This window comes from Dicentrarchus labrax, unplaced genomic scaffold (assembly GCF_905237075.1).
Source record: "Dicentrarchus labrax unplaced genomic scaffold, dlabrax2021, whole genome shotgun sequence".
In the NCBI taxonomy this organism is placed as follows: domain Eukaryota; kingdom Metazoa; phylum Chordata; class Actinopteri; family Moronidae; genus Dicentrarchus; species Dicentrarchus labrax.
Window position 1 is genome coordinate 24,040,082 of NW_026136706.1, and position 26,292 is coordinate 24,066,373.

At 41.8% G+C, this 26,292-nt stretch overlaps 2 protein-coding genes across 2 annotated transcripts in view; both read right to left on the minus strand.

Moving 5' to 3' along the window:
• The window catches only part of lats2 (large tumor suppressor kinase 2), a 28,356-nt gene extending 10,152 nt beyond the window's left edge, over positions 1–18,204 (minus strand). Inside the window, exons 1-3 of the mRNA XM_051403578.1 lie at positions 17,972–18,204; positions 10,717–11,443; positions 24–156 (exon numbers count right to left, since the gene is read on the minus strand). Coding sequence (XP_051259538.1) covers positions 24–156; positions 10,717–11,082 — 499 coding nt within the window. The 5' untranslated portion in view covers positions 11,083–11,443; positions 17,972–18,204. The remainder of the gene's footprint in view (positions 1–23; positions 157–10,716; positions 11,444–17,971) is intronic.
• Positions 18,205–19,046: 842 nt separating this feature from the next.
• Positions 19,047–26,047, minus strand: LOC127365490 (uncharacterized). Its single transcript, XM_051403623.1, has 2 exons — positions 24,988–26,047; positions 19,047–23,819 (listed from the first exon to the last, which is right to left on the minus strand). The coding sequence occupies exons 1-2, from the start codon at positions 25,265–25,267 to the stop codon at positions 22,468–22,470; spliced, it is 1,632 nt and encodes a 543-aa protein (XP_051259583.1). The 5' UTR covers positions 25,268–26,047; the 3' UTR covers positions 19,047–22,467.
• Positions 26,048–26,292: the final 245 nt, after the last annotated feature.

Genomic DNA, 26,292 nt, shown 5'->3' on the forward strand with positions numbered 1-26,292 from the left:
CAGCTTATTGAGGTTTTATATACCTGGTGAAGTCTGCTTGATGACACGGACGATGATCTCATTGCGAGGGTCAAGGTAACTCATTTTGCTGATGTACTCCAAGGCCGCTTCGATATTCCTACTTCCTGTCTGCTTAAGCGCTCGAACCGCCATCTCCTGTGAAGCGCACACATAAACAAACAGATGTTACAAAACTTAATGATAGCTTGCTTTGACACTTACTGTTCGATAACACTCCATTTTTTACAACATAAAAAGCAGAGGTTTTGAAATGCTTAATGCACAATTGGCTGTATAACAACTTTGCCTAAGAAAGAGTTAAATGAAATCAGGAACTGTTTGATCAAGAATAAGTAAACAAGAATACAAATCTGGCCAAACAGTCAGGATCTGCTTTTCATTCTCGTGAACAAACAAGTAACCTAAACACAAGCTTTTAAAAGACATTACTGCAGGCATCTGCAATAAATCACACAAAAACAAACAAACAAACCGAGGCATGTCAATGCTTGCAACACACATGAATTCAAAAGGAAGATAATCTGCCAAGGTGAAAACAAAAAAAAAACACGTAAAAAAAACATTGACCCAGTAGGTGCTCAAACACCTGCATCCTCTCTACTCGGGGTCACATACCAGTGACTTCCTGTGCCTGCCACAACAACACACAAAAAAAAAACGAGGTCAAATGACATTGGACATTTAACCAATGATTTCAAGAAATGGGATTTTTTTTTTTTTTTTTATGTAAAAACATAACTGAAAAAACTGGAACCGAAGAAACTGAAATGGTTAAAGTAGGGAAAATAATGAGTGAACAGTTCTTTAGTCAGCATTCAAAGAGAACTCTGAGTCAAGGCAATTATCATACCACTACATGATAATGTGTAATGGTGCAATTATTTCATGTGAATGAATCAAGTAGTTGTAGCCAGCAAGGTGTGGTCCTGTGTGAACCTCTGTGGCACAAACAGACAAGCTCCACTGGGAATGACCAGACAGGGCTCCCTTTAACAGACTACACTGGTGTTTCTTTTGTCTTAGTGTCTATCGAACACTAACTGCACCAACCTTATATCACCACCCACCATTTTTCAAAGCATATGTAGTATTTTATGATTCTGAATGCATTCTTTTGTTCCCTGCTGGTGGTTTTGTTCATTTCAGCATAATTTAGGAAACAGATTGAGATTCTTTATTTTCAGTCAGTTACGTTGTCAAATTGAAATTCAAAATGCAAAAAATCAAACACAGAAGACAAGCAAAAAGAAAAAGGTAATTTGGCACACTCCATTAAAAAGATTCCTGTTTGGCAGCCAACTCTCAAATCTTGGATATGGGAGTTTCCGTTCATCAATGATACACCGCCCACATTATTAATGCCTGATGTAGTTTGCACAAGATATTAAAAATATTAAAAAACCATAATAAATGTTTTATTACCAACTGAATGAAAATAACTGTGTGGCTAAGCAGTTTCCAGAACTTCTCCTGAGGCATCAAGTTGATTGCATTTTCCTCACACTTTGTGTCAAATGGCTTTTCATTTAATTATGTGCCTGTTGGCTCATCTCCATCTTCAATCATACATGGCGAGCTCATCCCTGGCTCCAACAGGTGGGTCACTGTAGCCCAGAGGTATTTAGGTCACATATGTGAAAAATGTTGGTTAACCACTTTGGCATTTTCTATTCATCAGCTGCCGTGTAATTTATTTAGGATTGAGACACAGCGGCAAAAATGTAAAGGAGGAAACATGCACAGCATTCCTTTCCCGTTTACGGCCTTTTATTAAATAATGCCAATCATTCCTTTGGTCCTAATTTAAAGCAGGAGATCTTAAAAGCTTTTCAGCTCAACACACCTTCACACGCACTTAGGTTGTAGCAAGACACAGGAACCAATTGTGATTCTGATTACAGCTTCAAATGTTGGGATTTATATCCACATAATAAAAAAGGGGAAACAAATATCATACGTCATAATAAAGTGTCAGCACCACTACAGAATATTACAAGAAATAGGTCACTGTAGTGAAACAGCACAGACAGTAACCGACTATTATATCAAGCATTCTCCCTTTTTCTGTTACTGCACTAGTATTCAACCAGAGCTTGTCCATTATACAACAAAATGTTATTTCTGCTTGCAGCCTGTCGAGTATTATCTATTTATTAGTAAATCCTCTCTAATAATAGCTTTAACTTAAATTCACCTCATTGGTGATCTTCATAAAAACACTGTCCTATATATGTTGTTAGGTGGCAGGTGTATAGATCTAGTTGATCTGTCCCCCACCTGCAGATCAAAAATGAATTACATGGTGTGGTGGGGGAACAAGACAAAAAATAACTGCCTTTATCTTCCTGTCTTTTTCACAATATTAAACACGTAAACAAACAGGACTGCATAGTGTGAGATAAACACAACTGGATATCTGTCTTTCCCTCTCCGATCGAGCGACCCACACCTAGATGAGGAAATTCCCCCGAATGGCATATGACCTCACTGCAAAGACATTTTAACTCAGACCTCTGCCCGGCCTCTCCGACAGAGCCGGCATTCAGGTGCCCTGCTGGCGACACGCAGTAACAGCAGTCTTAAATGAAAGTCTTATGCCTGCCGTGCGTGTTTATTACTATAGTCATTACAGTTTGTAATTTATTTCATATTATTTTTTTTTCCTTAAGCGTTTAGCTGATTCCCCGAGTAACTTGATATTATGACAATAGTACGATAATCGTCAATAACTGAATCCTTAGTATCTTAAGCAAAGGGTTGTAGTTCTACACCATAAATATATAGAAGACTAGGTGCTCTGCCACTATTATAACATATGCACAAAGTATCATTTATGAACTACTGGGATGGCCTTTCCACTGCTCTGCCCAAAAAGACCATTATACAACTGCAGCACATTGAGCATGCTGCTGCTGCCAGATTTCTTACAAGAACCAGGAGAACTGAGCACATTATTCCTACTCTTAAATCTTTACAATGGCTCCAGGATCATTTTAGAAGATTTTAAAGTGCTGCTGCTAGTTTATAAATCACTCAGCAGCCTTGCTTATCAGTCAAGACCGAGGTACATCCAGTCAGAGCCAAAATGGTAAAACTGCATTTAGATACTACGCTGCGCACAGATGGAAGCAGCTTCCTGCTGATCATCATGTGCAGTGCAATGGGTACTTTTCTATTTTCTTATAGCTTTAATTCATTTTCTCTGGTGCACTTTTCTCATTTACATTTGTGGCAACTTATTACTGGACTGTGACTGCGCTACAAGCTATTTACACTATTTATTTGGCACAATACAATAGTTCTATAATAAATCCTCCCTTCAAGAAGGCTATGAGGTTTAGTTAGTGCTGTTTTAGAGAGGTGTTCATTCAACTGTATGATTATTTTGGGGCTGCAGTATGTGATGCTGTTGAGTCACACTGACAGGTTTTTCCATTATTTTGTCCACCCCATTTATATCAACAAGGGTAAATAACAGAAAACACCTCTCTGTATAACGCTGTATATAAAAGGTCATATAAAGGACTCAGATGAGGATCACGGCCAAAACATTTGATTGGGACATCCCAAGTGATTCCTAAAAAAGAAACATTTCTCCCTTTTAGTGGGCCATTTTTTGCAAACGTATTTTAAAAACGAACAAACATTGGATCAACTCCAAATTTGGTCAGTATAATCACAGTGGAAAGGTGAAAAAGTTATCAAAATTGCCAAAGGTTGTTGTCTGTGGTGTGGCGCCGAAAATTTACGCTTTACCACAAAACAGGAAGTTGTCATAACTTCAGGGTACTTTGTCCAATCTCCACCAAAATGCACAGGTTTGACAAGAGTCAGTTTCAAAACAGTTACTACCATGAGGACCATTTCATTTGTAATATAATGCAAAGGAGTATAATCTGTCAGTCTATCAGTGTAACAACTGATGCAATAAAAACATGTCTTTGTTCTAAGAGTACAAGGAAGGGTTGAGGACAGGAGTTTTTTCCTTGTGCAGCCATTCTGTGCCCGTTCTGCCTGCGGTTTCTCAGACACACTGGCCAACTGTATTTGTTGCGAGGAAACAAACTCAAAAGATAGATGCTTTAAAAGTAGGACCACGCAGCGACCGTGTGCACAGTCAGCTCTCAAAGCCAGGAAATGCCAAGGCCACACAATTATTTATGCCATTCTTTAACATGTCCACAGTGTGTCTATACACTACTGTCTGCAGCATGCACACGGCTGCTTTGTTTCCCTCCCATTGCATTTTCATGTTTATACACACATAACTATGTCCCTGAGCCCAAGATTGACCATCCACACACACACACACACACACACACACACACACACACACACACACACACACACACACACACACACACACACACACACACACACACACACACACACACACACACACACACACCTGTTTATACTTTTGTTTCCTGTGTGTACATGTATGTGTCTGTTGCATTCCTGTGTAGCCAGTAGAGAGTGCTGGCTGCCAGAGCCGCCCAGTACTGTCACATTATGTCCTTCCCTCGCTCAGTCTTTCTACCTTGTTTGCGTTCCTCCTACTTCTCATCCAGAGCTCTTTCTTTCTAATTCTAATAAGGTGCAGTTGAAGAAGTAAGTATAGTAAAGTAGTATTAATGTTGAAAGTGTAGTGCGGAAAGCAAGTGAGGAGAGCGGTAGAGGGGTGATGACTTGCAGCAAACATCCCCAACCATACTCTAATGGTCTACATGGTCAACATCGAAAGGTGGGGGTAAGCTCCTAACAAACTAGTATGAACAAGAAGACACAGAAGTGTTTCAGCTGTTCTGAAGGGCTTCACATGAAGGTGGGGTGAAAAGTTGGCCATAACAGAGAGGAGGCCCAACGACAACAATGATTCAAATGGGGATAACGGTACACAATCACTTGTGCGACCATCTGACAAGCACTTTGGTTGGAGTATACGGATGCCTTTAAATGCCTTAGCCTAAGACCCACACTGAATTAATTTAAGAGAACATAAGAGAATGAATGTTCACTACATAGTACAGTCATCACAAATATTTGAATGTTTTACTGGAAGAGAAAAAGAGATATTTTGATATCAAAAATACTGGACAGTTGTTTAGTATCTAACAAGAGATAAATTAATAGTTAGCACAGAGACACAGGATTAGAATTTGGAAAATTTACTTTTCCTTTCATTTTGTCTGTAAATACTATTCTCTCAGTTGCCTTCTTCAATGTGGAATAGTCTATATGCAACAGAAGGCATAGCAAGAGTTTCCCTTCTCTGCTGATCTCTTTTTCCCACTTGGAAGTCAATACATTTGATCTTTAGTGTTACAGAATAGTAAACCTGTATTTGTAAAAAGTATAAAATTGTTGATTTAAAACATAACTGCGAATATATAAACAGTTCTGAGACAGAGAGTTAAAAATATATCAAATTATCAAAACACAGCAATACTCTGATTTTTATCTCTTGGATTGTGTGTTTGTGCGCGCTGGGTGGAGGCGGGCCTGGTGACCCCGGCTGTCATGGCGGCAGATGTTCCTCGCTCTCATTCCTCAGCCCAGGAAGCAGGAATTCAAGCTATTTGCATTCTGGGTAGTCTTTCTCCCATCTTTCTCTCTCGAAAATATCCAAGCCACATTTGTACCCTTGTCATAATGGTTACGGGCCGCAAGCCGCCGAGTTATCCCAAACGCATAATCACCAGCCTACAAACTCCACACGCACACGCGCACACACACACACGCACACACACACGCACACACGCATACACACACACACTCTAACTGCTTCGACAGACTGACATACCGAGCACAAACACAGGCTTGTTTTCTTTGCACGAGGGTGACAGTCACGTGTTTTTTTTAAATATTATTTGTCTCTTTGACCCAATTCTGAAACACATTCCAGCATGGGACCCTGCAAATAAAAGCCATATGGAGGACGTTCAGGAGCAGAGCGCAGATGGATGGACATGCCGAGAGGGACGTACGTGCATCATTTCCACACAGAGAGCCATAAAACCCGTGCTGCCTTCCTCCCTCCTCTTCCTCATCTATGGCAGTAATGAGCAAAAAACTCCTTTGCAGACAAAATACGTGTACGCCAATGCTTAAGCGAGGTTGCGCCTTACTCGCAAATTATTACAGTCTGAGTCAAGAAAAGCCACGTCCTCTATCCCAACATACAAACCATGAACACTAACACAAACACAAACACACACACACACGCCGCCTCCAAGTCACGTCCTGTTGGCCTCGTCGTTACATAAACACCGCAGTGTTTGCTTGCTCACACGTCGAAGGCTTTAATATGCTTAGCGTGCAGCGGATTCCTGCCTGGCCGCAGTTTGTCCAGTACAGTAGAAGGCCTGTGAGGATGGCGAGAAATTTAGGGAAGGAAAACGCTCAACGCACCCCTCCTTCCCTTCATTTCCTTTCTTTCCCTGTCATCTTGATGCGGGGCATGCCAAACCCCCCCCCGGCTCCCCCTCCAAAACATTTCCTCCTTTAAAAAAAGTGATTATGTAACAAGCCACATTGCTCTGTAATTTGCAGCTGGGGAAGACGGGAAAGACGAATAGGAGGTGGAGTACGAGGCTGTCTGATAAGACAAAATAGGGTCGTCTTCAATAGAGGCTAAGGAGAAACTAGGTGTGGGGTGTTCAAGGACATAGTTGCTGATCTATGGCAGTCAACCTAGATCTGAAATATGCTTGAAAAAGAAAAAACTAGAGACTTGGTGGACTAAAACCATCCATCACACTGAGCTCAAAGACATCCAGAGCAATGGTACTAATGGACTACTAATGACACACACAAACAGTAGTACAGTCAAGTGTGGGTACAGCTGAAGACAGAAAGATCAACAGGTGTGTAAAGACACACTGTAGTCTGTATTCATCATGTTGAATTACAATCGAGAGAGGGCTCTCTGGTTGGTTGATTGTCGTTTAAGGTCAGTCTGGAGTGTCGGGAATAAATAAATAAAGAATACCTTTCTAAAGATGTCTGAAATGTAATTTAAGACTCGTCATTCAAACTATGTATAAAAAAACTAGAAGACAAAAGTGCCCTGAGTAAACATGAACTGTTGAAGTTATAACAGTGATATTTTTGAGATGGCAGTTCAACATGGCGGACTCCATGGAAGGAGACCCAGCAGCGTCTGTAGATAGAAACGGCTCATTCTAAAGTAGAAAACATAATGATTCCTATATTCAGCTCATTATTTATAATGAAAACAAACCTATGAATATTATATTCCTCCCTGCCAGGGTAAATGCTACACACGGGACCTTTAGAGATTCAGTAAGTCAAACAGATTTTTTTGCATAACAGCTAGAGGACAAGTTATCTGATCCATACTGATTATGTTGCACTTTTGTTGACATTGAACATCCTTGTAAACAAACTGGTCTCACATTGTGGCATTTAGTTTGGTCTGATGTGCTTTGAATGTGAAATTATTTGAGTGGGAACCTTTCTCAAAGCTAAAATAAGTATTGGATTCTTGAATACTCACATTCTCATTGGTAAACCATTACTTAATTTAATTCTATTATGATTCATCACTCATTCACTGCATCAAAACAATTATGTGCATTCCTAGTAAGAATGGAGCAAACACGTACTCACGTCTACAGAGAGACAGATGGACAAAGACTCTGCAGTAGAGAGCCTGACAGAGCAGAGACAGAGGGGGAGGAGAGGCGACATGTTGGGTGGTGACTCGACTGAAGCAGAAGGAACTGTTCCACCCTGCTGCCATTGAATGTTCACTTCCTGTTTGTATTGACTGGGCCCACGCTGCTCTAGGCCATTTACAATGGTGGCAGCAATGGAGGTCAACTAGCTGAGGAAATGGCTGCCATTGTAGCCTACAAGTTTTTCACAGTTTCTTCTATTCTCTCTGACAGATGTTTGAAATGCAGTCGGTATCCAAAATGAACTTCCCTGTTCAGAGACTGAGGTTTCAGAGGTAAAAACAGCACATTCAGATTCTATTCAGATCCTTTACTTAAAACGTACTACCAGGAGTTTTTAACTAGTTATGAAACTATTTAAAACTGATGCCTCTAAATGAACTACATAAACAAAGACCATCAGTGAGAAGATTGGCTATTTCTTTAGTTATATATAGTCTAGTTAGTCTATAGTTATTCTTAATGTCTGCCGCTGGGTCGGATCCAGTCCAATTCCCCTTAAAAAAATCAATGAAACGAGGAGATAGAAACACTACTACTTTTGTCCACTGGGGGTGCCCGAATCAACACAAGATGACAAGATAGCAGCTCAAAAATTCATTACATTACAAGTAAAAAAAAAAAGTAAATGTACAGAAGTATTATCAGTTAAATGTACTCTTAATAAGTCCCTTCAGAGTTGCTATAAATCTGAGGAGTTGTGAGATTAATGGGAGAGGAAAGAAGTGAAAACAAAAACAAAGTTCTGCTATGTAAAACTGAATTCATTTTTTGGAATCTGAATCAGAGTCAGGTTTATTGCCAAAGAAGCTTTCCCTTGCTTTGTTGTGAAGTATTGGATAATTTGACCTCATTTGGCCTCTGAGTTATTTAAATGAAACCATCTAAGAAATTTGGAAGAGAAATGTCTCTTTGGGGGAACTGACAACAACTCAGACATCTGAAATGTGACAAGAGGGCCCAACCACTGGTTTCATCTGTAACAATGCATTGTTTTAATTTTATACGCAAATTTTATGTTTCTTATGAAAAATTTGAAGCTGAAAAGTAACAAGCAATTATCGCTAAATTTAGTAAATGTACAATATTTGCCTCTAAAATGTAGTGTCGAAGAAGTATAAAGTAACATCAAATGGAAATACTCAAGAACAGAGGTTGAGAAAATGTTCTTGCTCTATCTTGGACTAACACAGACTATAATGTGGCCAGAACAGTTTAATTTCCGTCTTTAGTTATTCAAGGTTTCAAAACGAACTTCCTGGTTCATATCTTCCAACAGTACATTGTAGCTACAAACCCACACAGACGCAACCCTTGCGTCGTTATTGCTATTGTTGGATTGAAAGTGATGAACATGATGATGCATTTCTCTCACTTTATCTAGAACTTTGTAACAGGTTACGATGAACTGTATAAACATAACAGCATAAAATCTGATTTTTGGGACATGCAACAAAACCATTTAAGCAATTTAACTTGCAGACTTTACCTTTAAAATGTAAGCTAAATATGGGAGATGACTAAAAATGCTTCTAAAGGTTTGGAGATATAATGTTGTGGTTTGCTCTTGAGGTCAACTCTCCATCAACTCAAGGGAAGTGAAGTGACCCCTGATTAACAGCATCCACATGACGCCCAACTGAGTGATTTCTGAGGTTGAAGGGGAGCGGACAGGAGGCCCTCACTTCCCTCCTCGCTCTTCTCCAGAGACTTTTGATGGCACTCTCACATTCCTCAAACAGCACAGAGAGAGTAAACGCCAAACAGCCTAGCTGGGAAAACCAGATATTTCGACATTTCAACACTCAGGCCTGCGTTACGTAAGCGCAGCACTGTACACTTGGTAGGGAAGACTTGTATTGTGCTGCATCTAAGAGCGTATGGCACTCTTGACTGCTTTCATTAAAAATTCCTGACTGACGGAGGCAGAGAGGCTTCAAACCTCTGAGGGAAGTGGCTTTAACAGCAACAGAGCAACGGTACATCAACAATACGTCCTCTGTCTCTCTGCTTCTTGTGAATGTCTCACTCATTCACACAGTAGGGGTGTAAATATACACCATCGCACAATAAACTGCAAAATAAAAATGTGCCAAAAGCACAATGGCAATGAAAAATGGTAGAGCTGGTGCCAGTATAAAGTCAGTTCTGCAGAGTCCAACCTGTGGCCCTTTGCTGCGTGTCATTCCCTATATCCCCCTTCCTGTCTATCTTGAACTGTCCTATCAATTAAAAAAATCTAATCCTTTTTTTTCTAAATGTCCCTTATTTTTGTTTGTACGCAGGGGACAATTAAATGTCATCCATTAACACAGCCAGACAAGCTTACAGTAAAACCGTCCTCCGAAAATCTAAAATGATGTACAATAAAAACCTATATGAGGACATTCTCTTTCCTTTATATTTTCATTCATTCATGTTTTATTTTACCTTAACAGACTTGTTTGTTAAATAAAAGCAGCTTTACGTTTCAGGAATTTTCTTTCTGCATCACACAATCCAGTTAGAAATGTTAATATTTGCTGAAACTTTCCCTATATCCTGACATTAGTACATGAGACAGATAATCCGTCAAAAGAAATTGGGTTTGATAGCTCATATGGTAGAGCTGGAACCCCATGCACAAAGGCATTGCTGCAGCGGCCATGGGTTTGAGTCTGACCTGTGGTCCTTTGTTGCGTGTCATCCTCTCTCTCGTGCCCCTTTCCTGTCAACTCTACAGCTGTTGCTATCCATTAAAAAGGTCACAAAAGCCCCAAAAATATTGAAGAGAAAAAGAAAAGAAAGCAGGTTCCTGCGGCTCATCCTAGTGCTCCTAATAGGTTATGCAAGAATCCACCGTGTCTAATTAAAAATAACCATTCAGAGCCGAGAAAAACAGTTGATTGATCAGTCTCATTGAATCACATCATAAGCACACTAACAGACCCAGGACAGGACCATACACTCTTACAACAACAAACCCACACACTCTCTTTCTCTCTCTCTGGCTCACCTGGTCACAGCCGGCGTTGACCAGGTCTTGTAGCATCTGTCGGTTGACTTCCCCAGCGCCCGCAGGGTGTCCTGACCCGGAGGATGGGCCCGACTCATTGGCAAACGGCATGAGGGACTTGCGGATTTCCCGCAAGGCATTCTGGTAGTTGTTGAACTTCTGTGGGGGCCTGAGCTGCTGCTGTCGGCTGGCCGTGTCTTTCCCGCTCTTGCAATCGGCGCCTCTGCCGCCCTCTGTCCGGGAGCTGCCCCCGTGCAGGGCCTGACTCACCAGCTTGGCAGGCTGCTTCAGCCCCTCCTTGATCTCCTGAAGCCTCTGGCGTGTGTTGCCCACATACGGGGCAGCTGGGAAAGTCTTGGGCCTCATGGCCTCAGTGCCCAGGGCAGGCACCTACTCTAAAAGGGAAACGCACACACAAACTGGCACTCACTCCCCTACACCCTTCAAAAGATCCCTTTCAAGCTGGCTGACCTAAATAGATAAAGAGTCTCCAGGAGCACAGATCGGAGGCACAGATTTGGGAGTCCTCCTCTGTGTCCCTTATTTGTTTGTGTCTTTCTTTGTGTTTCTGATTCCTGCAGATGCTGGTGGGGTGGATGAAGGTGAAGTGTGGTACTACAGGCATTCCATGGTGTAGTTTTCAAGGCTCAGGTTCCAGCTTATTCCAGGAAATGCAGCCGGTCACGAGGGCACCGTAGAGCCAAACCATGATGCTGCCAATCTTCGCCTGTGGAGAAAGGGATGGAGTTAGAGCATGGAGACTGTTGTCATGCATTGTGTTCATGTTTTTCTTATTTTTTTTATTTTTTATTAAAAGCAAGCACTGGGCAGTTTACATCTTAGGCACAGAGATATTAACGGCTCATTAGAAAGGACACTGCAAAAGGTTAGAAAAACAAAGGGTCTTAGATATTCTGCTGTCGTAGAAGGTAAAGGTCTTGGAATTTCAAATATGTTGGCAATTCAAAGCCAAAATTACTCCTTTTAGCGCAAACCTGTTGATGCTATCGGTGCACTGCAGCAGGGTATAGAATAACAATACCAATAGAGATGTGCAGCATGGTTTAAATTTAAGTAAACATCACATATAGATATAGTAGATTCTGAGTGGGTGTTCGCTGCCTTCTTTCATGCCAGGTATTAAAGTTTAATGGGATACAGCAGGGACTGTATTGACAGAATAAATGGAAAGAAATTGCCTATAGGGTTTATACAGTTTTTCTGTGGCATCACAATAGAAGAGCATTATATGACCCGCTGTTATCAGCTTGATATCAGCGTAACCTTAAAAAATCTGGAAGTCAGATTCAGTGTTACTAATGCTCACGCACTACTGGTGCTTACCTAATGCATAATTCAGGAATGCTAGGGGTCATAAAATACCACCTGCCCCCCCCCCCGGATGCATAGCTGCAGTTGCAAAAGTCGTCCCCCTGTCACTGCATACTTGTGCTACGTGGTCATCGGTAAACACCCTTGTGAGGGCTCCAACGTAGGGTCAAAACAAGTCAGCAGCCCTCCCTGTGTCAGCCTCTCTGCCTGTGATGCTCCCCTGCGATCGGACATTGAACACATTTGACAGTCTTATCTGGAGGAGCATACTCCGCATTCTACCACTACAGCATTACTCCTCCAGGGCAGATGGGATGACGTGTGTGGAATAAATGCACATGTTTCTGTCAGGAGCCTCACGTGAGGACCCCGCAGCATGAAACACTTACATCTTGGGTGCCACAATGATAATAATCACATCATTTGCATCAGCCTGAGATACTGTGGCCCAAGCTGTATTTGGATGTAACTGTGAACCAAAGCTCATGGTGATACCAGTGATATCCTACTGAGGCTGCCGATAATCAGTATCTCAAAGTTTTTTTCAAATGGCAAATGCCTATTTTTCTGTTTATTTTGGTCACACAGTTCAAAGGCCACGGCAGCTATTTAAATCTGCAATATAAAATCTATTTGAACCTATACTCACTATATGTGAGATGCTCCTCATTCAGTTTATAGAGTATAACAAAATAGAGATTATGTACACTTCTAATTGAATGGTTTGAATGCAAGTGTCCCAACCAAACTCCACATTTTTGCATATTCTTTTTACCATTTATTGGTTGGCTTTTGTTCCACTTAGATGTTTTTCATTCTTCCTGTCCTTCTTTACATTCAGGGATCCACTTAAAGTTTCACTTTCCTAGCCAAACAATACTTCTCAACAGAAGACCCTGGAACTGGCAGGCACACAGGCTTCATATAGAGCCAGAGAAGATTTCCGTCTGGCTGGCAGGTGACGCCTGGTCTCCAGATACCTATCTGGTTTGTTACCGACAAGGAAAAACTGCCAGACACAATCACTTTCTGGCAGGTTCCAGCATGGCTGTGGTTTGGAAATCATGTCTGCTATTCCAGCCGTTTTGTCAAGCAATCAACCTTTAATTGATCTAGTTGTATTTCAAAGAGTCTGACTGACAGGTAGATTAGTAAAAGAAATTCACCACAATATCTGAGCCATAATTATTCTGACACATGAAAATAATTGATTAGCTAACGGCGTTTCCTCCACTAAATCTACTGTATATGTCTGGACACCTGTCGTGCTCTCTCTATAGTCAGTTTAACCCACGGCTGTGTGAGAGCGACTTATTATCTCGTTATCTCGATATGACAAAGATCTAACGTGAAGTGTAACTAACCGGTAGTCTACAGCTACAGCCAGTGGCTACTGAAGCCGTTCGTGGCAGCTCTTGTAGGTTGTTATATCGAGACAACGAGATAATAAGTCGTTATCACGCGATAACAGTGGATGGAAAAAAAAGGAAAATCCATGGCCGTTCTCGGCTTCCGTAGCTAGCCAACCAGAAACGAGTATTTTATGTGGCCATGGTACCAAGTGGGAGGAGTTATCTTGGGTGTCCAGGGATACGGTGCTAAAAGTCATTCAATGTTGCTAGCATCAACCTAAATCTAAAACCCAATTCAGACCAAAGTACTTGCGATGCCTCGGTCTGCAACGTTCTGAAGGCGTGTCACATTCACCACTGTGATTAGACAAGTGGTGTATTGTCTCTATAGCAACAACTCTCTCTGAACTTATAATTTAACTGCTTTTCAAGCTTTTTTCTTGGCTGGATATAATTTGTAGCATCTTAAAGGAATAAGGATAGTGATAGTGAGTTACTTGCTACAGTTGTATTGCTAGTAACGATGAAACTGCTAAAAAGCAAAAACATGAGAGGGTAAAGGATTTAGAGCTGTCAATGTGTGCTTCAACAGAATACCTAGAGTGGTTTATGGGAGTCAATTTTAAGATACAGCTTTACCATTTCAACCAGCTGTTTGTACCTGACATTACCTGCTGCTATGAGCTGATTGGCTGTTGAAACAGATGACATGCCTTGCATTCTCAAACCAGCCACTGGTGACTACACAAGCTGAGTCGCCGGCGGCGCCATCAGCCAGCTTGAGTCGAGCTGAGACAGGCCACCTCACAGCGCTGCAACTTTTCCCTGCAGCGTTCTGAAACTGCTTCGTCTGGTTGTGAATCTTCTGAGCTAACCAAATGAAACATACATCAGTTCACTTTTGTTTTTTGGGTCATTTTTGGATTAATTCTGCAACTATATAATTGCAACAAAGAAGAGTTTTACATTTGCAGCTCTGACTGGCTCATGTATATTGTATTATTCATGGAGTATAGACCTATGGTATGGTTACATTTTCCAGGAGACTGCTATGTGTCAGTGTTGAGGAAGAATGAGGATACCATTAAAATACTGGGAATTCACAGTGGGTAGTATTAATTTGATGAATTTAAGATGATTTTGCATAGATTTACCAAATGATTATGCTCTGTATACAGATTTTAAAAATGTTATCAATATTGTGATAATGATCCCAATCATATTGCCGAGCAGAACAGGGATCATGGCATTCCCACCAAAGTGGCCAAACATAAGAAGCTGTTGAACTACACCCCCATCCACCTCCTCTCTGGCAGCCTCCATCCCTTTGGGCCATTTCATCTTCTAAGAAAGACACAGCCTTCACTGTTTGGACAGATAAAACTTTGTATGGACAAAAACATGTTTTTTTTTTATATTGGTGGGTGGTGTGGTAGGGCGGGGCCAAGTGTGCCAAGCTGCATAAATGTTGCCCCATCTCTGGGATCTCTTGCCTCCATTCCTGTGATGCTTTTGGCGCCATGTCCGACCAATGAGCATTCCATTCCACAAGTAGCTACAAGTAAACTCATACCACCGTTGAATCATGGGACAGTCTATGCTGACCAAAATAAACCAAAAAAAAGAATTATGAATGATCTCTGTATGGAAATAAGCTTTAGGAGGGTGTTGGGGTAGTTCCTATGGTAAGAAATTACCAGAAATAAAATGTGCAAAGACCACAATTCATACACACAGCTACAAACACGCAGCATACTTGCACACTTAACCCTAACCTTCAACAATAGATACCAAAGCCTCAGCTCTAAGCCTAACCTCTGACTCTGAATAGGACCACATTCAACCTGAAATGTTCACACGCTACAAAAATCCATCAATAAATCCATCTCAATGTGTCATTAAGTCTGAGTCTTCAAATCTTGAATTTTGTAAAATAAGGTTTAAAACATCTGCAAGTGGATAAGATAATCCACCTGTTTTGATCATTTTCCTGAAACAGTTACACTTTTTAAATAAAGACAAAATGTGACACGAAATAAGCTGACTTGCACAGAAAACAAGAGGAATAATAATAATATCGGCTTCAACAGATTTTTCAGACATTTTTGGGCAAACAACAATTGTCAACAACTGAATGTCAAAGCCAATGTGAATGCCTTTACCCTGCAGTTCCTCTAATGGCCACTAGATACTGACTCCAAGAAAACTCCAACTGCATAGAGCAAAAGGAAAAATATCTTTGGAAATATACTAAAGACACTTCCCTTTTATAAATAGCTGAAAGAAGTGACATTTTTCCTAGTGTGTACACTGTTGGTGGATTTGTTATTTAGAGAATTTTAAAGCTGTGCCAAAATGTACTGTAGTCATGTTTGTTTGTTTTTGTCCAAGAACACTTTTAAGATCTTGGACAGCTCCAATATTCAACACAGAATATTTGGTAACGTTCACAAAACTCAGATCAAATCTGACTGCTGCCAGACTTTAACAGTGCTGCCCAGATAAAATCGACAGTTAGATAGTTTTGAGAGAATCTGGAACAAAACTACGTAAATGGCAACTGTTGAGCTGGCGTAGCCTACTATCCTACAGGTTTGATGGACAGCTGAGGTTAGGGAAGACAGACAAAGAGAACATTCGAGAGAGAGTGTATGTGTCTGTATATATGAGAGAGAGAGAGAGAGAGAGAGAGAGAGAGAGAGAGTGTGAGAGAGAGAGAGAGAGAGAGAGAGAGAGAGAGGCCTGTCAGTGAAAAATAGAAAGCTAAAAAGTGTAACTAAAGATTTTTTAAAATATCTTTCTGCGTGTGATGCACTGTTTTTCATTTATTTTACAGTGTGAGTATGTTTGTAAGTGCATTGACTTAAATCAAGAGTATGCTGAGCCCAGAAAAGAAGACAAATCCAACTTCAGCATTCAAAACATCCTATAAAATCTACAGACACTATATTCCTTCCTTCCAGAAACAGACACACATCAGATTCAACACAGACCACGGCACAGACAGCACAGGCATCAGAGCCAGAGTTAACTTGTAGTGGACACAGTGGCTGCTGTCTCATCCCACCTTTCACCAGGTTTCTTTGCTATTTTGCCACCCAGTTTGTTTGTTTATCTATTTCTCTGGTTCCCCTCTGAGCTACAGTAAAACACACAACACAGCCAAACATCTGCCAACATCTGTCTGTAGTCCGGCAGTGATTTCCCACTGCAGTCATCCCTGTGGTTCTCCCCTGACGGACGCATCAGCACAGCCTGACAGAATTACATCCAGCTGTGGCCCCGATACCTGACAACACAGTCGCACCACTGTAACCTAAGCATAATAGGCCCAATTGTTTCAAAAATGTGACCTTGCGCCTTAGGAAACACACTGGCAGGAATATAACGGTTCTAAATAAAACTTTGGTGTTACGGTTTGCGTAACTTAGGCCTGCTGCTCAGCGCTGAGGAGTCGGCTGGCACTGAAGGCACCATGCCCCTACTGCCAGGTGAGCTCTTAACAAGTCAAACAGCTGCACTGATAAGACCAGGGCAATTAAATGTAGTGAAAGTGTGTCAAAACGGAATGAGAGACAGTGTGTGTGTGTGTGTGTGTGTGTGTGTGTGTGTGTGTGTGTGTGTGTGTGTGTGTGGCTTGAGCGTAGTAGTAGCTCACCTGAATGAAACACATGGTTGCATCAGAGCCAAACTATGCAGGCCTTTAGGCTTGGACTACAGTATATATAGCAACATGATCTGTATACATCCTGGACTTTCCCCCCCCCCACTTTCCCCCCCTTTTACCCGAGCAGACCATTTCTCTGATTTGTGAAATGTTAAAACATATCCAATAATTCCAGGGTTAATTTGGAGACATTTACAGACCCCTTACAGCCTGTTTACCCAAATGTTACCACTGTATTATTATTATTATTATTATGATTATTATAATAGAGTTGTGCATGCAGTGTTGAGCTAGAAACTTCACTAAAACATGAGTGCAAGTTCTTGTGATACACACGCATCTTAGCAGCAATAATAAAGCTTTATAGCTCCTTCACCTCCTTTACCATAACTCAGTGGCCCCCAACATGGAGTTTGGGCCCCTTTAGAGGTCCCCAAGTTGAGGTCTGCTGCAAAACATGGACATTTCAGCATAAGTACAATTACTTAGCAACATGGTATGGTGTATAAACCAGACTATTCAGTTTGGAAGTTTACTCTCCACATCTGTGCTTTAATACCGTTACAAAATGGTGTCTGTGTAGTTTACAGTCTTTGCCTGGGGCCCCTGGACATGAAAACTTTCGGAAACCCCTGTTTTACCGTCCCGTGGCCTTCCCAACTGTGTCCCAGGCTGGGGCTGGGGGCTGGGGGCTGAGGGGAGCAGCACCGGAACATTCCTCTGCAGAAAGAACTGAGGTAGTCGTGTTATACCACAAAGAGGCTCAAAGCGAGAGGGGAAAAAACATTCCCTTTTCTATATCCCTCGCTTTAACACACCCGTGACGGAACTTTTCCTCAGCAACAAGTCGTGGAAATACTTTACACCACCACTCCCCTCCCCAGAAAAGTAAGTCTCAACTTACCATGTGATAGAAGTAGCAAGAATAACTCAGATTGGAGAGTAAATCCCGTCAAACGCCAACTTTAAAAGTCCATTTCTCGGTTGAGGAGCGCGTACAGAGAGCGGAGGGGCTCAGTGAAGACGGAGGAACTGGGTAAATATGATGAAATGAGCCTCCATTTTCTCCCCAGACTCCAGGCAGGATCAGAAATGCAGCACAAAGTTGGACACTCGCTGCATTGTTAACATTCCACAGGTCACGTGAGGGACCGACGCACGTCAGCACGGAGCCAAAGATCGTCTATTGGACACACCGCTCACTCAGTGGCTCTGTTTCAGCTGCGACCGACTATAGATTGTACTATCTTATCCGCCTCAACAGTCATGTTTCGTTGAATGTGATCAGTAAAAAGTCGGTTACTTCATTTTTTTTTTCTAGGAGGGAAATACCAAGCTTTAATGTCAAAGCTGGAATTCTTTGCAGCATGTTACCATTTAGCCTAGAAATGTGTGATTACTACTAACATTGTGAAAACTGAATGATTAGTAAAGTAAATACTAAAATGTTTTTTATTCCCAGGAATAAAAACTGTTGAATAAAATGAGAAAACGTCAGAATGACAAGGTGTTATCTAGAAAGACTGGAAGAAAAATGCAACATTGCACAGATCTTAATACAGCATCTCTGAATTTATTCTAATGGCATATTTTGTTTGTAGGGGAACTACATGCGAGCAGCCAGCATTACAGTCTACCATCGGGGACACCAAAGGCAGAAATGTTCGAAATATCCTTCACATAGTGGCTTTTAAAAAAAAGCAACAGAGTGAGAGATCTTGATTCTTCCTCCTCTGACCGCACATATTCTAGGCGGGGCTTCCTCCAAAGTATTTCTCTCCTTCATCTATCAAAAAATATCAGTACATTACTCAGTCACTCCTCTCTGGCCTTGGAAGGAATCTTTAACAATGAGCCAAAGGCCACGAATCCGCGGGAATGCAAATAAAGGCCTTTGTCTATTATCAATTATCACACACACACACACACAGACACACACACACACACACAGACACACAGTTCAGGAAGAATCAAAAGGCTTTTCCATTTCCCAAGCTTTAATTTTTCAGTCACAGAGGCAATAATGAGGAAAAATCATGGAAGCACGTGCATCCATAACAATAGGCAAATAGCATGGTAATAGAAGTGTCAGATAAACAGGAATAACTTAATATTGGGTTTACAACCAAAAAAACATGTGTTTCATTTATCTCAACCTATAAGCACTTTATTTATTTTAGAGTAGGAGTTAATGAAATGTGAACCATCAACCATTGGCGGCCTCGTGGAAGAATCAACAACTCTGCCTTATATAAAACTGCAGGAAACTCGTTCTTTCTGCTTCAACAACCATTCACTTCACAAAGGTTTTGCTTTTAAGCACTTTTCACACTGGTATTTGGCAGGTCTCACCTGGTAACAATCTTCTCTAGTATACAGGAAGTGATGCATTTTATGCGTTCACAAGCAACAAAAGAAAAAAGGAAAAACATAACTTAGCTGTAAGAAAAATCCAAGGAAAAATATGTCAAAGTACCCATCACAGTCTTGCTTCCACTTTTGAGTTATTAGTCTCAGTCTAGCAGCAACTCTCCTGTCTAACAGCGTTCTTCTTCACCCTTTAAGCAACAAGCAAGACTTCAGAAAAGAAAGCATGTCTGATCATCCACAAAACACATGCACCAGTGAAGTTAAAAACTCAATGTCTCATACATTTTCCCAATCAACTGTGCTGTTTTTGGTTCATTTGGAGTGAACAGAAGACCGACTGGGTGGCTGACATTGACAGTGATAACCACCATGGCTACCAAAAAAACACTAAAAATAAATTAAAACAAAAGACGCGGGTGGAGAGAAAATCCGACTGATGTACTTAAGAAACAAGAGCATACATTGCGAGCACATGGAAAGACACACAGCCGCCTGTGGAAGGGAACATCCAGCAGCCTGAGAACAAAAGGCACATTCCACTTTGGGCTTCCACAGCATGCCTACCTGAACCTAACACTGCTTGTGAAGCAACACCTTTTAAAGCCTGGCAATAGAACTGATCCAGGTTAGTCTCTGTTGTGTTAAAACAATGTTTCCAATTAATTCTAGGCCCTGAGCCAAAGCACTAGAACCTCTGTTGTAATAGGACAACTTAAATGTATAATTACTGGACATCATTTGGAATTTGTACACATTAAATGATAGAAAGGTGATTAATATAAAATGTCAAAATGAATGGGAACATTTCTTACTGTACACACACAACTTAAAATAATGATGAGGGATGCTTTGTTAACATTTGAGTGCTGACTGTTTTTGCACATTCAGCACACTAACCAAACCAGAAAAGGTTCTGAAGCAAGCTGTATGATGCAAAAATAAATATTATTTGTAGAAAACACAGGCCGAGTTCTACCAGATTTATAAACTAAGGCACCAGCAACGGAGGACAAGAAATAAGCAGGGTCTTTTTTCATGCAGGAAAATCATAAAGACATGTTTTCTCAAAACAAACTGTGTATCAAACACAGTTGATGTGACCATGTGCAAGCCCATATCCTTAAGCTTAATTTGACTTTTAAAAACACCAAAAAGTCGTTTTAACGGCTGGGTAACCTTTCTTAAAAACAGCCTCCAGGCGTGTACTGTAACTAACAGGAACGTCTCTGTGGTATCCTCTCATGGTCAAAAACGGTTACAGTCAATTACAACAGAACACACTGAACAAAGCCAATGAGAATTACACAGTCACAAATTAAATGTACATTCTCCAAGTGCTGAAGCTGACATGCTCAACTGAACAAAGTGTTAATTAAACCCTGTCAACAACACTTCAGTGTCTGAGGGGGAAAAAAACCCACTCCGGTTGCCTTTGGGAAATCATTCCTTTTATAACGTATCTCATGTAATGATACTTTGACTCAGTGTGACTGTAGAGAATCGCAGAGGCATGTTAAAGAGAACGGAGCATAATTTCAGCACACAAGCGCCTGCTTGTGACGTTTTTCTTTGAGAACTGTCAGTGGCTACACACTGTATAATCAGTTTGTCCTGCTCCCTGTTATGTGATGTTAGACCAACATATACTTATGGAAAATGAACATGGAAACATGGGAAACAACAGTAATCTTTCCTTCCTCACCAGCACAGCTTTTAGAAATCTCGAGCATCGTATTAAATAAGAAGGCATTTTGGCAAAACACTGCACTGGAATACTTAAAAAGAAATAAAAATGTAACCCTGCACAAACATCTTTAAAACCTAGTGTGGCGTGGTAGATATTGACATCATTGTTCATTGTACAGCCCAGGTTGGACCCACTGAGTGGACAAGCATCCACCAGGCCTAACACTCCATGAGGGCTGTATTGTAGTTAATCCCGACCTGTGGTGAAAACTAGTTTTCTTTTTGGTCCATTTCAGTTATTTTACCACCCAGCAGTTTAGGTTTCTGCAGGCAGGGCTGTTTATTTTGTGTAAAAATCATCAGTATCGGTAAAGCCCTGTTGAAAAAATGCGGTAAACCAGGAAGCTATTGTCAAGACCTCCCAGAAATGAGCTGTGTCTGTACAGCCAGAGAGCACAGCAGATAAATTAACACCAGACTCTGGCCATATGCTAGTAAATCGGTCTGTGGGTGGTATGTTTGTCTGTGCTAACAGGTAGCTAATCGTCCCATAATGATAGCTGGCAGGCTAAAACATGTAAAAATGCCCCCCTAAAAAAGAAGGTTTGTGTACACCCAGTAATCCCTCAAAACCCCCGTTGACCATGACGTGTGTCAGTCCCTGCATGGTAGATCAAGTAGGAGAGACTCTTATCTGTGAGCTGCTTTACTATTCATGCTTTTCTTAATCTTTAACCGGTTTTATATATCTTTGAATTGTGTGTACTGTTCTTGATTTATAAGCAGGGCAAGGCAACAAAACAGCTGGTTTAACCAACAAACCCCCTTCTGCAGCAGAGAGAGGGAGTAATCAGTGAAGTCAGCTGCTGTAGTAATTGTTAGGGATGAAAAAAAAAAAAAACTTGCAGACTCTAGCATGGCACAGGATTAGTGGGAACATTGCCTGCACCACCCAAACTACAGTTTATATACCTCGGGCTAACAAAGGTACATTTTACTCGTATGGTTGTCATTCAAAGCCTAAATACAAAAAAAAAAATAACATCCTTTGCAAGCCTGCCATTCTTCGTAAGTTGCATAACTTAATGACATCACATCTTAGCAATGTGGCTTCTGGATTTGGGGGAAGTGCTCTCATCTCCAAGTACAGACCGACCTAGATAACAGGGAAACACATACACTGGAAGTGTAAATTAAAGTGGTGAGTATAACGTATAAGTTCTGGAGTCACGGTGTAGTGTTGACGCAGGGATGTGGTGGGAGAACATGGAATAAGGTCCAAAGCAGTAAAGGGAACTTAAGTGCCTGACCAGCATTGAGGAGCACTAGGCATTTCTGTACGAATCACTCTAGTGGAGCAGCAGAGATGCACAGGTTGTTTAAGGCACAGGCAACTTGCACAATCTTATCAAAGGTTGAGAGGTTCGACGTGCGCTCAGAGGCTGTGGTGAAGGGGCTCTCGACAGGGCCTGTGAGCATGGCGTACCTTTGCTTCACCATGGAGATCACCCTGTCCACATGCCTCTGCACACTCACTGTCTCGGAGGAGGCATCAGCCTGTAGCGAGTCTTCTGAGCTCCCGTATGCCTCTCCTTGGTAGCTGCCAGCAATCCTAAACAGGGCTCCGCGAGCAGCCACAGAATCGGCAATGTCGAGGTCGCGACTCGCCAGTACGACATCACCTGGGAGAAGCTTGCACAGAAGGCCGCAGCCCTCAGCCAGGCTCTTGTCAGTGACGTTTCCCAGCACGCCCCTGGAGACGAAGGTGACAACGCCTTGAGGAGCAACACCAATCAGATACTTTAAGACATTGTAACTTGTCCCCAGCCCCTGAGAGCTTTGCACCACCCTCTGCTGTTGCTGCTGGTTGCCCCGGGAAACCGGCTCCTCAAAAGGCACCGTGAAGCAGTCTATAATGACAGCGCAATCAGGGTGGGAGGTGCGCAGAGCTGCCGGCAGGTTTTTCCGGAGCTCGGCTCTAGAAGGCCAGAAGACGGCCGTCGGCACCAGAGTGGAGGACATGATGCTGACCATCTGGTGCACGGTCCTGGTCACCGTGCCGACTTTCACACCAAACCGGTAGGCCAGGTCTTGGTTGCGGAGGTCCAGGCGGAGTCGCATCAGTGTCAGCAGCAATTGCTGGAACTTGGAGAGCTTCATGTTTTTCATCCCGTCCATGTGAGGTGCCAGCAGCCACATGACCGTCTCTAAGACAAAGTAGTTGGGTAAACCTGTGTAAAACTTTACTTTCTCTGCATCGTTCCTCAAAGAGCTCTCAGAGAGGGAAATTTTTTCCACAGACTCCCTGAGGGTCTGGTTCTCCTTCTTCAGGGCCTTCAGGATGTCGTCAAAGTTCACCTGTGCATCAGAAGTCTGAGCAAACCTTCCTTTCTTGCTGTCACTCATAGATTCATCATCCTCGCCATCGTCTTCATCAGTGCTGAGGGAAGAGGACGCACTTTCCTCCACAACGTTCTCCTGCTCCCTCTCCTCAGGATGCTCTTCCTGGCCCCGCTCCCCCGCTACAGACCTGCCCTGGCCCTGCAGGAACAACAAGGCATTGGCTGCCTCCACACGTGCTTCCTGCTTGTCCAGGATCTCCAAGGCACCTGGCTCTTTCATCTCTGGGGATAAGGGAGCTGTCGTGAACACAGAAGGAACATAATCTGGCGAACGCGGATTCTTCACCTGTTTACCTGCATGCAGAGAAAGATGATGTTGTAAATGGGGAAAAAAACAAAAAAAAAAACAGATTTGCCTGTTTATAGCACTTCCCCCAATAACAGTATACTTTAGTCAGTAGGGTTTGAGGACAAATTGTAGTGGGCAAGCAGCCATGCTTTTTCCACCCGCCTGAGCTGGTACATTGTCCCGCCCAAAAAAAGAGCAAAGTGAGCAGTTTGATAACAACATTTTTGGGGGTCAGGTTTGGATTTGGATGTGTTTAATGAGGTTTCTTCTGGGTGTGACACTTTAGGTCCTGTTCTGATGGAAAAATTATAGCTGCAGTTATAAACAGTTTTACACCAGGACGACATTAAACATACCTGACACTGAGCTAATCATAACAAGGTTAAAATGTTACAATCACTTTATCTAACCTAACTTATTCTTAATTACTTTGTTCCACTCTTCATAAAAGATGGGGAAAACCTTCATGCTATGAATTAGAGCGCAACTTGGGGAAAATAACTCTATATTGACTGTTCAGCTAATGCATTCCTAAAAATGTTCTCCTTTAACAAGGTTACATCAACAACAGCAAGAAAACAACAAGTTCAAAACTTGCAGACACAAGACTACGTAATTACACAAAAGGTGTGAAAATCACATGCACAGTTTCCCCACTTATTTATAACCATTAACTAAACAGACTTTACAGTCTCTTGGGAAACTAAAATAACTGGCACAAATCACTGAGCTGTGAGCTAATGATACAATAATAATAATAATAATTTTATATTTAAGGCCCCACAGCTGCAAATAGTTTTGGTTTTATATTAATATCACTCAACCTGTTTTATGAGGTTTTTAGCTGATAGGCAATGTAAGGTTCAGATAACTATTGAGTTAACTATTGATCAAAAATAATTAATTGATAATAAAAATAACTTTTGGTTTAGAAAATATCTACATTATTAATTACATAATAAAGTGCATTTACCGTTATAATTATGCCAACTGTCATTTACTAAATTCAATCAAACCATAAAAATGTTTGCCAATAATAATCCACCAACATCAAAACTAAAGGAAATGAATTTTCAGTCAGTCAGGAAATATATTCCCATGTGGAATTAGAGTAACAACACAAACGGTGGGATACTTTTAGTTTCAGCGCTGTAGCGTTAACTGCATTCATACCTGAGATGAAGTGAGTACTACACAGCCGACTGCCGTCGTTCGGCACCCAGCCCTCTCGGTTCACAGCAGCTATCCAGCGCTGCTTCCTCTCGGGGTCCCGGGGGAAACGGTAGAAAGATAAGGTGGTGCCTGGTGTCCTTCTGTTCCTACAGCCTGCCACCACACATGTGTGAACCATAGTAAGGCCACGGAGAAGCGTGGAGGTGTGCGCTGCTATTTGTGTTTTGACTCCCAAAATGGTGGACCACCAGAGGGTGAAAAAAACCTGTAGGACCGTCATCAACGGTCGTTTGCATCCAGCGATTTAATTGGATAATCCCAGGGCGACGTCACTGAAATGCGATCCTAACTCACGCGGTGCTGCATCAACGCTAACGGCCCGAAGTGACGGTTAATCGGTGCAAATATCGTGGAAATGACCGAAATGTTAATTATAAGTGATTACAGGAGTCGGATGAGAGGAACTACAGAAAAAAAAAACTACAAAAAGTCGCAGCCGGAGGAAACATTAGCGTAACGGTTCTCTGGCTAGCTCAATGTTGACGTTTAGCTACATGCTACTACTCTCTGGCGTTACCCTGGTTACCTCGACATGTACCCAACTCTGTATACAGTCAGTGTTGCCATGGTTCTGGAAAATGTCACCGTGCTGGACTGTGGTTAGGAGAGCTAGGACATATCACGGGTATACATCATCTGTCTTTCATTCTCAGCCGACAGCAGCGATTCTGCTGATCAGTGAAAGTGTGCTGCTGATCCTGAATCAGGAGTGAACACCAAGCGGGCTTAAGAGTGCTGTGCAAGGAGGATTGTCTCTGGGTTTCCCTCTCTGCAGCCAACATTGATAAAGAGCAGACTTTACATACACTAAATGGCCAGAAGTATTAGTGTAAGTCTTGTGTACTTTCATTCTGGACTAAGTTAGGCTCCTTGGTGGGCCAATGAAGTGGACATTATACACTGCTACACTATGTAGTGATTGAAAGTAGTTGACCTTGTAAACAGAAGTTGATTAAACAACCTCACCACAGGATCAGATTAGTAGTTGTTCTGCATCTTCCTTAGCAGATGCAGTTTGCCCAGTTGTCATGGAATTGTACATGTTAAAATGTCCAAATATCAAATATCTGCTACGTCAAAGTCTTGTGTAATATTTGTAATGCCAGGGTCCCCACTGGTCTGTAGGAAGGTAGCTGTTGACTGGGACCATAGAGAGCTTTTCTTTTTTAGCCTGAATTATTAATGCTGTAGACTGGAGTTCAGATGATACTTTTGTCATCTTGTAAGTTTTTAGCATGCTGCACT

Coding starts and splice junctions, on each gene's coding strand:
- LOC127365490 (XM_051403623.1), bottom strand. CDS start 25,267: ATGACGGTCCTACAGGTTTTTTTCACCCTCTGGTGGTCCACCATTTTG. Junction 23,820..24,987: donor TAGTACTCACTTCATCTCAG/GTATGAATGCAG, acceptor CTCTGCATGCAG/GTAAACAGGTGAAGAATCCG.